The 15076-nt window shown below is 51.6% G+C and overlaps 1 protein-coding gene across 1 annotated transcript in view; it reads left to right on the top strand.

The window, feature by feature from the left end:
* LOC147084016 (uncharacterized) overlaps positions 1-14780 on the top strand; it is a 41269-nt gene extending 26489 nt beyond the window's left edge. Inside the window, exon 2 of the mRNA XM_085979966.1 lies at positions 13510-14780. Within this exon, the coding sequence (XP_085836092.1) occupies positions 13510-14617 (1108 nt within the window). The 3' untranslated portion in view covers positions 14618-14780. The remainder of the gene's footprint in view (positions 1-13509) is intronic.
* Positions 14781-15076: the final 296 nt, after the last annotated feature.

Genomic DNA, 15076 nt, shown 5'->3' with positions numbered 1-15076 from the left:
TTCCCTCCTCCAAATTGTTAATATAGATTGTAAAGAGTTGGGGACCCAGCACTGACCCCTGCGGAACACCACTAGTTACTGATTGCCAGTCTGAGAATGAACCATTTATCCCAACTCTCTGCTTTCTGTTAGAGAGCCAATTCTCCACCCACGCCAGAATATTACCCCCAATGCCGTGATTTTTTATCTTGAGCAATAATCTTTTGTGTGGCACCTTGTCAAATGCCTTTTGGAAGTCTAAATACACTATGTCCACTGGTTCTCCTTTATCCACCCTGTATGTTACTTCCTCAAAGAACTCAAGCAAATTTGTCAAACATGACTTCCCCTTCATGAAACCATGCTGAGTTTGTCCTATTAAATTATGTTTATCCAAATGTCCCGTTACTGTCTTCTTAATAATGGACTGTAACATTTTACCAACCACAGATGTTAGGCTAACGGGTCTATAGTTTCCAGCCTTCTGCCGACTACCCTTTTTAAATAAGGGTGTTACATTAGCAGTTTTCCAATCTGTGGAAGCTACATCATTAAATAAATTTAAAACCGAAATAGACAGTTTCCTAGAAGTAAAGGGAATTAGGGGTTACGGGGAGCGGGCAGGATATCAGACATGAGTCTAGGTTCGGATCGGTCATGGCCCTGTGGGTGGCGGAGCGGGCCCAGGGGCCGCGTAGCCTGGTCCTGCTCCTACTTCTTGTGTTCTAATTCTGTGTTAGATTTCAGGAGATGGTTCTATTCACAGGGATTAGTGGAGACCTCGGGAACAGGCTGCCAACTAGGAGTCCTTCAAGAGTAAATTGGGCCTGTTCCTGGCTGGGGTGGAGATCACCTTTTACAGAAGGTAAGTACTGCAGGAAATACAGGGACAGAGTGATCTCCTGCACGAGTTTCGATCGCCTAGATGGGTCGGAGAGGAATTTCCCAGATTTTTTCTCCCAAATTGGCCATTGGGTTTTTTATCTGGTTTTTCGACTCTCCCGGGAGATCACATGGGTTCGGGTGGGATGGAGAGTGAAAGTAGATTTGAGGTTAGGATCAGATTAGCCATGATCTTATTGAATGGCGGAGCAGGCTCGAGGGGCAGATTGGCCGACTCCTGCTCCTATTTCTTATGTTCTTATGTTTGACTCAGATACACACTGGTCCTGGAGATGGACTGGGGAGAAAGGTCAGAGAGTGGGCAGCACGGTGGCATAGTGGTTAGCACTGTTGCCTCACAGCGCCAGGGACCCGGGTTCGAATCCGGCCTCGGGTGACTGTCTGTGTGGAGTTTGCACATTCTCCCCGTGTTTGCGTGGGTTTTCTCCGGGTGCTCCGGTTTCCTCCCACAGTCCAAAGATGTGCGGGTTAGGTTGATTGGCTATGATAAAAAAAATTGACCCTTAGTGTTAGGGGGATTAAATACGTGGGGTTACGGGGATAGGGTGGGATATGTGTTGGTGTAGGGGTTACGGGGATCGGGTGGGATATGTGTCGGTGCAGGCTCGATGGGCCGAAATGCCCTCTATCTGCACTGTGGGGTTTCTGTGATTCTGAGAGAGTCCCATTGACTCAGATACACACTGGTCCTGGAGATGGACGCTCCCGCGCTTGCCCCCCCCACGCTCACCCCCCCGGCCCTCCCGCGCTCGCCCCCCCGGCCCTCCCGCGCTCGCCCTGATGGGGCTCTTCTCAAGTAAACCAAGCAGTGCAATAATACATCCCCAGAATCAAGGCCTTGCTCCTGGGGAAGGTGATCAGGCCCCAGGAGCTCTGAGATGAGGAGAAACTTCTTCACTCAGAGGGTGGTAGGTCTGTGGAATTTGCTGCCCCAGAGAGCTGTGGAAGCTACATCACTAAATAAATTTAAAACAGAAATAGACAGTTTCCTAGAAGCAAAGGGAATTAGGGGTTATGGGGAGCGGGCAGGAAATCAGACAGGAGGCTAGGTTCGGATCCGTCATGGCCCTGTGGGTGGCGGAGTGGGCCCAGGGGCTGTGTAGCCTGGTCCTGCTCCTACTTCTTGTGTTCTAATTCTGTGTTAGATTTCAGGAGATGGTTCTATTCACAGGGATTAGTGGAGACCTCGGGAACAGGCTGCCAGCTCGGAGTCCTTCAAGAGTAAATTGGGCCTGTTCCTGGCTGGGGTGGAGATCACCTCTTAGAGAAGGTAAGTACTGCAGGAAATACAGGGACAGAGTGATCTCCTGGACGAGTTTCGATCGCCTAGAGGGGTCGGAGAGGAATTTCCCAGATTTTTTCTCCCAAATTGGCCATTGGGTTTTTAATCTGGTTTTTCGCCTCTCCCGGGAGATCACATGGGTTCGGGTGGGATGGAGAGTGAAACTAGATTTGAGGTTAGGATCAGGTCAGCCATGATCTTATTGAATGGCGGAGCAGGCTCGAGGGGCCGATTGGCCTACTCCTGCTCCTATTTCTTATGTTCTTATGTAACCAGTACAAGTGAAGCGACTCCTTCTCCCGGAGATTTATTAAGCGTGAATACTCCAAGAGTTGACCAAAAATCAGGTTAGTAATATTAATCAAGGAGTCAATTTCTGCTGTAAGAAGGGATGATACCTTAGCAGTTTCCTCTAATGAGGCCATATGGGTAGAACTTAAAAACAAAAAGGGGGCAAGCACTTTGCTGGGAGTGTACTATAGGCCCCCAAACAGTAAGAGGGAGATAGAGGAACAGATATGTAGGCTAATCTCAGAGAAGTGTAGAAATAATAGGGTAATAATTGTTGGGGATTTCAACTTCCCCAATATTAACTGGGATAGTCAGTGTGAAAGGCTTAGAGGGTGTGGAATTCTTAAAGTGCATCCAGGAGAGCTTTTTCAGCCAACATGTAGAAAGTCCTACAAGAGAGGGGACCTAATTTGAGGGAATATAGCAGGGCAAGTGGTAGAAAGGTTAGTAGGAGAGCATTTTGGTTACAGTGACCATAATTCGGTGAGATTTAAAGTAGTTATGCAAAAGGACAAAGATGGACCGGAAATAAAGGTTCTAAATTGGGGGAAGGCCGATTTTAATATGATAAGGCAGGATCTGGCCAAAGTGGACTGGGATCAGCTACTTGTAGGAAAATCCACATCAGAGCAGTGGGAGTCTTTCAGAATGGAAATAGAGAGAGTACAATGGCAACATGTTCCCATAAAGGTCAAGGGTGGGACCAACAAGCCCAGGGAACCCTGGATGTCAAGGGACATACAAGAATGGTTTAGGAAAAAAAGGGAGGCTTTTGGCAGATACAAAGGACTAAAAACACTGGAAGCCCTAGAGGAGTATAGAAAGTGCAGGGGGGTACTTAAAAAAGAAATTAAGAGAACGAAGAGGGGTCATGAAAAAACACTGGCAGGCAAAGTAAAGGAAAATCCCACGGTGTTTTATTAGTATTTTAAGGGCAAGAGGAAAACCAGGGAAAGAGTAGAGCCCATTAGGGACCAAAGTGGCAATCTGTGTGTAGAGCCAGAAGATGTAGGTGAGGTTTTAAATTAATATTTTGCATCTGTGTTCACTATGGAGAAGGACGATGCAGGCATAGAAATCAGGCAGGGGGATTGTGATATACTTGAACAAATTAGTATTCAGAGGGAGGAGGTACTAGTGGATTTAGCAGGCCCAGACGAGATGTATCCCAGCCTGCTGTGTGAGACAAGGGAGGAGATTGCAGGGGCTCTGACACAAATTTTCAGAACCTCTCTGGCCACAGGGGAGGTGCCAGAGGACTGGAGAACAGCTAACGTAGTACCATTATTCAAGAAGGGTAATAGTAGGGATAAACCAGGGAATTACAGGCCAGTGAGCCTAACATCAGTGGTAGGGAAATTATTGGAAAAAATTCTGAGGGACAGAATTAGTCTCCACTTGGAGAGGCAAGGATTAATCAAGGATAGTCAGCATGGCTTTGTCAGAGGGAGATCATGTCTAACCAATTTGATTGAATATTTTGATGGGGGTGACTAGGTGTGTGGATGAGGGCAGTCCAGTTGATGTAGTCTACATGGACTTCAGTAAAGCTTTCGACAAAGTCCCACATGGGAGACTGGTCAAGAAGGTAAGAGCCCATGGGATCCAGGGCAATTTGGCACATTGGATCCAAAATTGGCTTAGTGGCAGGAGGCAGAGGGTGATGGTTAAAGGTTGTTTTTGTGACTGGAAGCCTGTGTCCAGTGGTGTACCGCAGGGATCGGTGCTGGGTCCTTTGCTGCTTGTAGTGTACATTAATGATTTAGATATGAATGTAGGAGGTATGATCAGTAAGTTCGCAGATGACACGAAAATTGGTGGAGTGGTAAATAGCGAGGAGGGAAGCCTCAGGCTGCAGGACAATATAGACGGGTTGGTCAGATGGGCAGCACAGTGGCAAATGGAATTTAACCCTGAAAAGTATGAGGTGATGCATTTTGGGAGGACTGACAAGGCAAGGGAATACACAATGAATGGTAGAACCCTAGGAAGGACAGGGGATCAGAGGGACCATGGTGTGCATGTACATAGATCCCTGAGGGCAGCAGGACAGCTGGATAAGGTGGTTAAGAAGGCATATGGGATACTTGCCTTCATTACCCGAGGCATAGAATATAAGAGCAGGGAGGTTATGATGGAGCTATACAAAGCGCTAGTGATATACCTATCAATTCGTCCAATAAAAAGCGACGAGTTAGGAACGTAACTAAAGGTTTTTATTGACTAAATAACAGAGCCCACCCTCGTGGGTGATCGGGTCCAACAAGGAGGAATACCAGCCAGTCGACTACCTTTATACCTGGGCAGGTAGGTGGAGCCATGGGCGGAGTCGGAGGTGGTCAGCCCAGGTATAACAGCGCGACAAGAGGCGACCTCGTATCGTGATACAACAGTGATAACGGTGATAACAATACAACAGTGATAACTATAGTGTAACGATAAAAGTGGTTTACCACATTCACCCCTTGTTTAGATTTGAGTCCGGCGGGGTGAAGTGTACTACCAGTTCTGGTATGTCAGTCTGTCCGGAGGCCTCGTAAGCCTCTCCGATCGTCGCAGCGGCGGTGCTGCATTATCCGGTGTTAGTGCTGGTGTCTGCGTGGTCGGCGAAGGCTCGTGGGGTTCCGGCATGCCGTCTACCTGGGCTGGAATTGGGGGGGTGGTGGGGGGGGTAAAGGTGGTGTCTCCGGAGTGCCCGAGGGTGCGAGGTCTCGTAAGGAGACAGTGTCCTCCCGCCCGTCTGGGTAAGCCACGTAGGCGTACTGGGGGTTGGCGTGCAGGAGGTTCACCCTCTCGACCAGGGGGTCTGTTTTATGGGCCCTCACGTGCTTTCGCAGCAAGACGGGCCCCGGAGAGGTCAGCCAGTTTGGTAGAGTGGTTCCCGTAGTCGACTTCCTGGGGAAAACAAACATTCGTTCATGGGGGGTGGCGTTAACGGCAGTGCAAAGTAGTGACCGGATGGAGTGCAGCGCTGTCGGGAGGACTTCCTGCCAGCGGGAGGTTGGGAGGCCCTTAGACTTTAAGGCTAAGAGGACGGCCTTCCATACCGTCGCGTTCTCTCTTTCCACCTGGCCGTTCCCTCGGGGGTTGTAGCTGGTGGTCCTACTTGCTGCAATACCTCTCGCTAATAGGAACTGACGGAGTTCCTCGCTCATGAAAGAGGAGCCCCGGTCACTATGTATATAGTTTGGGAACCCGAACAAGGCGAAGAGGTCGTTCAGGCATTTAATGACCGTGGTACTGGTCATGTCTGGGCAGGGGAAGGCAAAGGGGAAACGGGAGTACTCATCAACAATGTTGAGGAAGTACACATTACGGTCAGAGGACGGGAGGGGCCCCTTAAAGTCGATGCTCAGGCGCTCGAAGGGGCGGGTGGCCTTGATCAGGCTTGCTCTGTCCGGCCTAAAGAAGTGCGGTTTGCACTTGGCACAGGTCTGGCAGTTCCTGGTTATGGTCCTGACCTCCTCGATGGAGTAGGGCAGGTTGCGGGCCTTAATGAAGTGGTAAAGTCTGGTGACCCCGGGGTGGCAGAGGTCGTTGTGGAGGGTCTGAAGTCTATCACTTTGCGCGCTGGCGCATGTAATTCGTGACAGAGCATCGGGGGGTTCGTTCAGCTTACCTGGCCGGTACAAGATATCATAATCGTAGGTGGAGAGCTCGATTCTCCACCTCAAGATCTTGTCATTCTTGATTTTGCCCCTCAGCTTGTTATTAAACATAAAAGCGACCGAACGTTGGTCGGTAAGGAGGGTAAATCGTTTGCCTGCCAGGTAGTGCCTCCAGCGTCGTACCGCCTCCACAATCGCCTGGGCCTCCTTCTCGACCGACGAGTGTCGGATCTCAGGGCCCTGTAGGGTCCTTGAGAAGAAGGCCACCGGTCTCCCCTCCTGGTTAAGGGTGGCGGCTAGGGCGAAGTCGGATGCATCGCTCTCGACTTGGAAGGGGATGGACTCATCCACTGCGTGCATAGTGGCCTTGGCAATGTCTCCCTTAATGAGGGAGAAGGCTGCGCACGCTTCCTCCGTAAGGGGGAAGGATGTGGACTTCATGAGGGGTCTGGCTTTGTCCGCATAATTGGGCACCCATTGGGCATAGTAGGCGAAGAGCCCCAGGGTTCTCTTAAGTGCCTTAGGGCAGTGGGGGAGGGGTAGCTCCATGAGGGGGCGCATTCTTTCGGGGTCGGGGCCGATGAGTCCGTTCTCTACTACACAGCCAAGGATGGCAAGGCGCGAGGTGTTAAACACACATTTCTCCTTATTGTAGGTGAGGTTCAGCCGTTGGGCTGTACGGAGGAATTTCTCCAGATTCACGTCGTGGTCCTGCCGGTCGCGGCCGCAGATGGTGACGTTATCTAGGTAGGGGAATGTGGCCTGCAGTCCGTTCTGGTCAACCATCCGGTCCATCTCCCTTTGGAAGACCGAGACCCCGTTGGTGACACCGAAGGGGACCCTAAGGAAGTGGTATAGGCGCCCATTCGCCTCGAAGGCGGTGTACTGGCGGTCCTCGGGGTGGATAGGGAGTTGGTGGTAGGCCGACTTAAGGTCGATGGTCGAGAATACGCGGTATTGTGCAATCTGATTGACCATGTCAGATATGCGGGGAAGGGGGTATGCGTCCAGCTGGGTGTATCTGTTTATGGTCTGGCTGTAGTCGATGACCAGGCGATTTTTATCGCCGGTCTTAACGACCACGACCTGGGCACGCCAGGGGCTGTTGCTCCCCTCGATGATGCCCTCCTTCAGGAGACGCTGCACCTCAGAGCTAATGAAAGCTCTGTCCCCAGCGCTGTACCGCCTGCTCTTGGTAGCGACGGGTTTGCAGTCGGGGGTGAGGTTAGCGAACAGGGAAGGTGGCGGCACCTTGAGGGTGGATAGGCTGCAGGTGTTACGCGGTGGGCGGTTTAACCTTCGCTGGTTGTCGACTGTGAGTGGGGGGAGGGGTCCACCGTATGCTAGGGTTACACTTTGGAGGTGGGATTGGAAGTCCAGCCCTAGTAGGACGGCAGCGCAGAGCTGGGGGAGGACGAGGAGTTTAAAGTTTTTATACTCTGTACCCTTAACCGACAAGGTCACAGCACAGTAGCCGCTAATGTCCGTGGCGTGGGACCTCGATGCCATCGAGATTCGGTTGCACGTTGGCAGGACAGGGAGGGAGTAGTGGCTCACCGTGTCTGGGTGGATGAAGCTCTCCGTGCTTCCGCTGTCGAACAGGCAGGTCGTGGCGTGGCCGTTTACTTTGATGTCCATCATCGACTTGGACAGGTGGTGTGGGCGGGCTTGATCCAGAGTGACGGAGGCTAGTGTGTAGGTAAGCGAGTCGTTGTCGTCTGCGGGCGAGGCGGTCGTCGGGTCCGGGGGCCCGGTGGCAGTCGGGCGTGGTGGGTAAAATGGCGTCTCCCACGAGGTAGGACAAAATGGCGGAGAAGATGGCTGCCCCCATAACTCACATGAGGCACTATTGGGGTCGGTTGCCTTGATCAAAGATGGCCACCCCCATGACTCACGTGTGGGGATACTGGCCTCAGTTGCCGTGAAAGAAGATGGCCGCCCCCACAGTTCGCATGAGGCACTGCTGGCCTCTGAAGATCCGCTCCTGCAGGCCTTAGAGAAGTGGCCTTTCTTCCTGCAGGTTGCGCAGGTAGAGTTCCTGGCTGGGCAGCGCGACCTCTGGTGCTTCTCCTGGCCGCAAAAGAAGCAGCCGGCGGCCCGATCGCAGGTGCCCGATGTCGGAGCCGGTACCGGGGGTGGCGGGCCCGGTCGGGTCCGGGACGCCGACGCTGAGGTAGGTCCCGGGGGCGGCGCTGCGAAGGGTATTGCGGTAGGGGTCGGGCCCGAGTCCCAGGGTCGCGAGCAGTACCTGGAAAACGCCTGATGGGCCACCTCCAGGGAGAGAGCGAGGGCTTCAGCTTTGTCCAGGTCGAGGTCTTTAGCTTCAAGCAGTCTTTGCCGTGAGTAGTCGGACCGTAGGCCTTTCACAAAGGCATCGCGGATATTATCTTCCGTATTTTCAACAGCCGTCACCGCTTTAAAGTCACAGTTCCTGCCGAGTGCTCTTAGCGCCCGTAAAAATTCAGCTACAGACTCTCCTGGCTGTTGCGGGCGGGATCTTAGGAGGTGCCTGGTGTACATGTAATTTACCGGGCTGCGGTACTGCTGTTTCAGTAGGTTGATAGCGGCCTCGTATGTAGTCGTATCCTGGATGAGTGCGTATACTCTCGGGCTCGCTTGGGCGTTCAGAAGTCTTAGTTTGGATCTCTGCGGGGCGCCGGATTCTTCCAGGTAGGATTCGAAGCAGTCCAGCCAGTGTTTGAAGTTGAGGGCTGAGTTTGCTGCCTGTGGGTTTAGATCCAAGTACGGTGGTTTGAGGGCTTGCAGCCAAGCCGGCTGGTGTGGCTGGTGTAGCCCGGTGTCTGAAAGCTGCTGTGGCTGTGCTTCTGGGAGGGCTTCTGGCTGGCCAGTAGTAGACATCTTTAAAATTTAGTCAATAAAATTGATATACCTATCAATTCGTCCAATAAAAAGCGACGAGTTAGGAACGTAACTAAAGGTTTTTATTGACTAAATAACAGAGCCCACCCTCGTGGGTGATCGGGTCCAACAAGGAGGAATACCAGCCAGTCGACTACCTTTATACCTGGGCAGGTAGGTGGAGCCATGGGCGGAGTCGGAGGTGGTCAGCTCAGGTATAACAGCGCGACAAGAGGCGACCTCGTATCGTGATACAACAGTGATAACGGTGATAACAATACAACAGTGATAACTATAGTGTAACGATAAAAGTGGTTTACCACAGCTAGTTAGGCCACAGCTGGAATACTGTGTGCAGTTCTGGTTGCCACACTATAGGAAGGATGTGATTGCATTGGAGAGGGTGCAGAGGAGATTCACCAGGGTGTTACCTGGGCTGGAGCGCTTCAGCTATGAAGAGAGACTGGACAGGCTGGGGTTGTTTTCCTTCGAGCAGAGAAGGCTGAGGGGGACCTGATTGAGGTGTACAAAGTTATGAGGGGCATAGATAGGGTAGATAGAAAGGAACTTTCCCCCTTAGTAGAGGGGCCAATAAACAGGGGGCATAGTTTCAAGGTAAGGGGCAGGAGGTTTAGAGGGGATTTGAGGAAAAACTTTTTCACCCAGAGGTTGGTTGGAATCTGGAACTCCCTGCCTGAAAGGGTGGTAGAGGCAGGAACCCTCACAACATTCAAGAAGCATACAAGGCTACGGACCAAGTGCTGGAAAATGGGATTAGAATAGACAGGGCTTGAAGATCCCATGACACTATTTTGAGAAAGAAAGACTTGCATTTATATAGTGCTTTCATGACCAGCAGACATCTTGAAGTGCTTTACAGCCAATGAAGTACTTTTGAGGTGTAGTCACTGTTGTAATGTGGGAAAGAGCAGGGGAAATATCCCCAGTGTCCTAGCCAATGTTTATCCCTCAATCAATGTAACAAAAGGATAATAGCAAAATACTGTGGATGCTGGAAATCTGAAATAACAACAGGAAATGCTGGAAACACTCAGCATGCCAGGCAACATCCGTAGAGAGAGAAACAGAGTTAACAAAAAGATAGATTATCTGTTCATTATCACATTACTGTTTGTGGAAGCTTGCTGTGCGCTATTTGACTGCCGCATTTCCTACATTACAACAGTGACTACACTTCAAAAGTACTTCATTGGCTGTAAAGCACTTTGGGACGTCCGGTGGTGGTGAAAGGCGCTATAGAAATGCAAGTCTTTCTTTCTTCACTGGTCTCACCAGTGACCTCTTCTGGCTGATGGTTGATTGACAGACGATAGTCCACGCATGCGCACAGGGAGCGGCGGTTCGGACTGAGTCCGGCGCAGCGACCCCTCCCGGTCACCAAGGGCAGCAATCGCACGTGCCCAGAGGACACCAAACCCCTCCCCCACTCGGAGCTGTGCCTGGGCACTCGGATCCTGCCGGACGGAGTCGGTGCGGGGCATTCCGGGGAAAGGCCTTGGTGTCGGGTCCAGAGTCGCGATCGGTGACACGAAGTGAGTTTTCTCCGCTCCGATTGGGTGGAGAATCGCGCGGGGTGGGGGGAGGGGTGGATCAAGGGAGAATAAAGAGAAATAGAAAAACCTGAGAGTCCGCGAGGGCCCGGACCAAGCGGCGTCAGTTGGACAGAGCACATGATCACCTCGGGGACACGTGACCCAGCCCAGGGCCTGATTGACGGGAGCTTCCGACCAATAGGGAGCGAGCGGGGTGGGGCTGGAGGATCGAGCCGGCGGCAGGTCCTCCAACCAATCGGGGAGCCTGAGGGGTGGGACTTGCGCCGGCTGATTGTCTGATCCGCAGGGCAGCGAGTTTCTCCAGTCCCTTGTTCAGGGCCCGGGGCCAGGGGAGGCTGTGGGCCTTTATTCCCCTTATTGGACACAAGGCTCTTTGGCTCACAACACACGGGCTCAGATTTTAATAGAGACTTTTTAAATTCATCAATAAAAGCAGATAAACCTCGTGCTTCTGTGGAACAAACTTTCTAATATTTTATAGAATCATAGAATGGTTACAGCACAGAAGGAGGCCATTCAGCCCGTCGAGCCCGTGCCGGCTCTCTGCAAGACCACTTCAGCGAGTCCCACTCCCCGCCCTTTCCCCGTAACCCTGCAAATTTCTTCAGGCACTTATCCAATTCCCTTTTGAAAGCAGTGATTGAATCTGCCTCCACCACCCTTTCAGGCAGTGCATTCCAGATCCTAACCATTCGCTGAGTAAAAAGGTTTTCCCTCATGCCGCCTTTGGTTCTTCTGCCAATCACCTTAAATCTGTGTCCTCTGGTTCTCGACCCTTCCGCCAATGGGAACAGTTTCTCTCTATCTACTCTGTCCAGACCCATCATGAGTTTGAACACCTCTATCAAATCTCCTCTCAACCTTCTCTACTCTAAGGAGAACAACCCCAGCTTCTCGAGTCTATCCACGTAACTGAAGTCCCTCATCCCTGGAACCATTCTTGTAAATCTTTTCTGCACCCTCTCTAAAGCCTTCACATCCTTCCTAAAGTGCGGTGCCCAGAATTGGACACAATACTCCAGTTGAGGCCGAACCAGTGTTTTATAAAGGTTCATCATAACTTCCTTGCTTTTGGACTCTCTGCCTCTATTTATAAAGTCCAGGATCCCGTATGCTTTTTTAACCACTTTCTCAACCTGCCCTGCCACCTTCAACGATTTGTGCACACATACCCCCAGGTCTCTCTGTTCATGCACACACTTTAGAATTGTACCCTTTAGTTTATATTGCCTCTCCTCATTCTTCCTACCAAAATATATCAGTTCGCACTTTTCTGCGTTAAATTTCATCTGCCACGTGTCCGCCCATTCCACCAGCATGACTATGTCCTCTTGAAGTCTATCACTATCCTCCTCACTGTTCACTATACTTCCAAGTTTTGTGTCATCTGCAAATTTTGAAACTGTGCCCTGTACACCCAAGTCAAAGTCATTAATATATATCAAGAAAAGCAGTGGTCCTAGTACCGACCCCTGGGGAACACCACTGTGTACCTTCCTCCAGTCTGAAAAACAACCGTTCACCACTACTCTCTGTTTCCTGTCACTTTGCCAATTTTGTATCCATGTTGCTACTGTCTCTATTATTCCATGGGTATCAACTTTGCTGGTAAGCCTAGTATGTGGCTCTTTGTCAAACGCCTTTTGGAAATCCATGTACACCACGTCAACCGCATTGCCCTCATCAACCCTCTCTGTTACCTCATCAAAAAACTCAATCAGAATCAGAGCGGCCGGGCCCGGCGGACGTGCGGCCAGGGCCCCAGCACCAGGAAACCCAGGGTGCAGCGCCTCCCCCATCCGAGCCGCCGCTTCCCGGTTTCTTCAGCTGGTTCCACCAAGTCCAACTCGGGGCAAAGGACAGGAGCCAGACTCCCAGAATGGCCCGCGACCCCGGGGAGCATGCGCACTCTCAGCGGGGAAATCAGCGCGTTGGATAGAGTGGTTTCTGGGGCGCGGTGAATTATGGGTGCTGCGGCCGCCATTAGTCAGCAGCTGTCGGGAAGAGTTTTATTGCAGGCTGACGGAAGGTAGGTCCCTGGCCGCCTGTGTAGGTCTTTTTGTTGCTTCAGTTTGAGCTGGAGTGGAGATGGAGGAGAAGCTGCTGGGTTTAACCCCCAGTACTTCTGAGCCCAGGGGGACCCAACAATTTTCAATTTGTGACAGTCAAGGGTGGTGGATTCTGGGGGAGATTAGGTTGTTACACAGACACTGTCCCTACAATGTAAAAGAGTATTGTTTTAGGAACAAGTATTTCTGTAGAGGCTTTTAATCCATTTTACATATACAGATTTAGTTTACTTCATTCTTGGGATGTGGGCGTTGCTCGCAAGAGCAGAATATGTTGCCAATCCCCATCTTCCCGTTGAGAAGGTGATGGTGGGCTGCCTTCTTGAACCGCTGCAGTCCGTGTGGTGAAGGTACTCCCACAATGCTGTTGTGTAAGGAGTTCCAGGATTTTCACCCAGGGATGATGTAGCAATGGCGATATATGTCCAAGTCAGGATGGTGTGTGACTGGGAGAACTTGGAGGTGATGGTGCTCCCATGCACCATCTGCCCTTGTCCTTCTAGGTGCTGGAGGTTGTGGGTTTTGGAGGTTCTGTCAAAGTTCTGGTCGAGTTGCAGATGTATAAAGTCCATCTCCTTCGCCCCCTCCCACTCCCACCTCTCTCTCTCCTCCCATAGAGACCAGAGGCCCAGACCAGGTGGCAGATTCCCTTCACCGAGGGACATTAGTGAACCAGTGGGATTTTATGACAATCCGGCAGCTTTCATGGTCACTTTTTTCCAGTGCCGGCCCCACAAATAACCAGATTCATTGAGCTCAATTTCACAACCTGCCTCTTTAGTGGGTTCTCTCTCACGCTCCCTGTTTTAAATTCATTTTACAGGGTATTAGAAGGGGAGGATTTGCAGACGGGAAACTCAAACCAAACATCTCGTCAAGATCTGACAGTCACTCGATTCATCAGGAACTGAATATCATCGGCCTTTGAATATGGAAGCAAAAAGCACCGTTCACACCGGGGAGAGGCCATTTACCTGCTCCGAGTGTGGGAAGGGATTCACTAATTCATCCCGCCTGCTGAGACACCAGCGAGTTCACACTGATGAGAGACCTTTTAACTGCTCGGACTGTGGGAAGTGCTTTAAAAGTTCCGGGGCACTGATACACCATCAACGTGTTCACACTGGGGAGAGACCGTTCAGGTGCTCACACTGCGGGACTGGGTTCAGGCAGTCATCTGACCTCACTGTACACCTGCGCACTCACACTGGAGAGAGACCATTCACCTGCTCCGTGTGTGGGAAGGGATTCACTCGCTCATCCCACCTGCTGACACACCAGCGAGTTCACACTGGGGAGAGGCCGTTCACCTGCTCCGTGTGTGGGAAGGGATTCGCTCGCTCATCCACCTTGCTGATACACCAGCGAGTTCACACTGATGAGAGACCTTTTAAATGCTCAGACTGTGGGAAGTGCTATAAAGTGTCCGGGGAACTGATACGCCATCAACGTGTTCACACTGACGAGAGACCGTTCAGGTGCTCTCACTGTGGGACTGGGTTCAGGCGATCATCTGACCTCACTGTACACCTGTGCACTCACACTGGGGAGAGGCCGTTCACCTGCTCTCACTGCGGGACTGGGTTTAGGCAGTCTTCTGAGCTCACTATACACCAGCGCACTCACACTGGGGAGCGGCCGTTCACCTGCTCCGTGTGTGGGAAGGGATTCACTTGCTCATCCCACCTGCTGACACACCAGCGCACTCACACTGTGGTGAGGCCGTTCACCTGCTCTGAGTGTGGGAAGGGATTCACTGAGTCATCCCACCTGCTGACACACCAGCGAGTTCACACTGGGGAGAGGCCGTTCACCTGCTCTGAGTGTGGGAATGGATTCACTCAGTCATCCACCCTGCTGACACACCAGCGAGTTCACACTGGGGAGAGGCCGTTCACCTGCCCTGAGTGTGGGAAGGGATTCACTCAGTCATCCCACCTGCTGAGACACCAGCGAGTTCACACTGGGGAGAGGCCATTCACCTGCCCTGAGTGTGGGAAGGGATTCACTCAGTCATCCAACCTCCTGACACACCAGCGAGTTCACAAGTGACTGCAGGGGTTAGATTCTGTTGTTGCTGCTGTAATCACATCCAGGACTGAACCATGTTCATTCTGACAGGTGGGGATTGTTTCTGCTGATGTTAATAACGCCGGGAACTGGGCTGGAGTTTAATATTCTGGATAGATGTCAAATAAATCAACTTTGTTTTAAACACATTGTTGCAGATTTTCTTCCTTCCCACCTGAGTGTTTCGCATCACCTGGCTGGAGCTCAGAAAGGACAATCTGGGGGAGGATCGTACGGCGGGAACAGAACTCCAACCTGGACACAGTCCTTCAGGGCCACACTGAGAGGAAAATGGCACTTTGGTCTTTCTCGTCTCTCTTCACTGACAGCAAAGTTGCCGTGTGGGTTAATCTCGAGATGTGTGAGAAACGTGTCTCAGCCACTCTCTGCCATGGTTCAGAGCTCCTAGGCACGGAACAGGAGGCTCCTTTAGGAATGTAC

The sequence above is a fragment of the Somniosus microcephalus genome, unplaced genomic scaffold (genome assembly GCF_052327205.1).
Source record: "Somniosus microcephalus isolate GS21.2 unplaced genomic scaffold, FLI_Smic_1.0 scaffold7, whole genome shotgun sequence".
Lineage (NCBI taxonomy): Eukaryota > Metazoa > Chordata > Chondrichthyes > Squaliformes > Somniosidae > Somniosus > Somniosus microcephalus.
The sequence above is the reverse complement of the archived record's forward strand: the minus strand, read 5'-3'. Positions and strand labels throughout refer to the sequence as shown.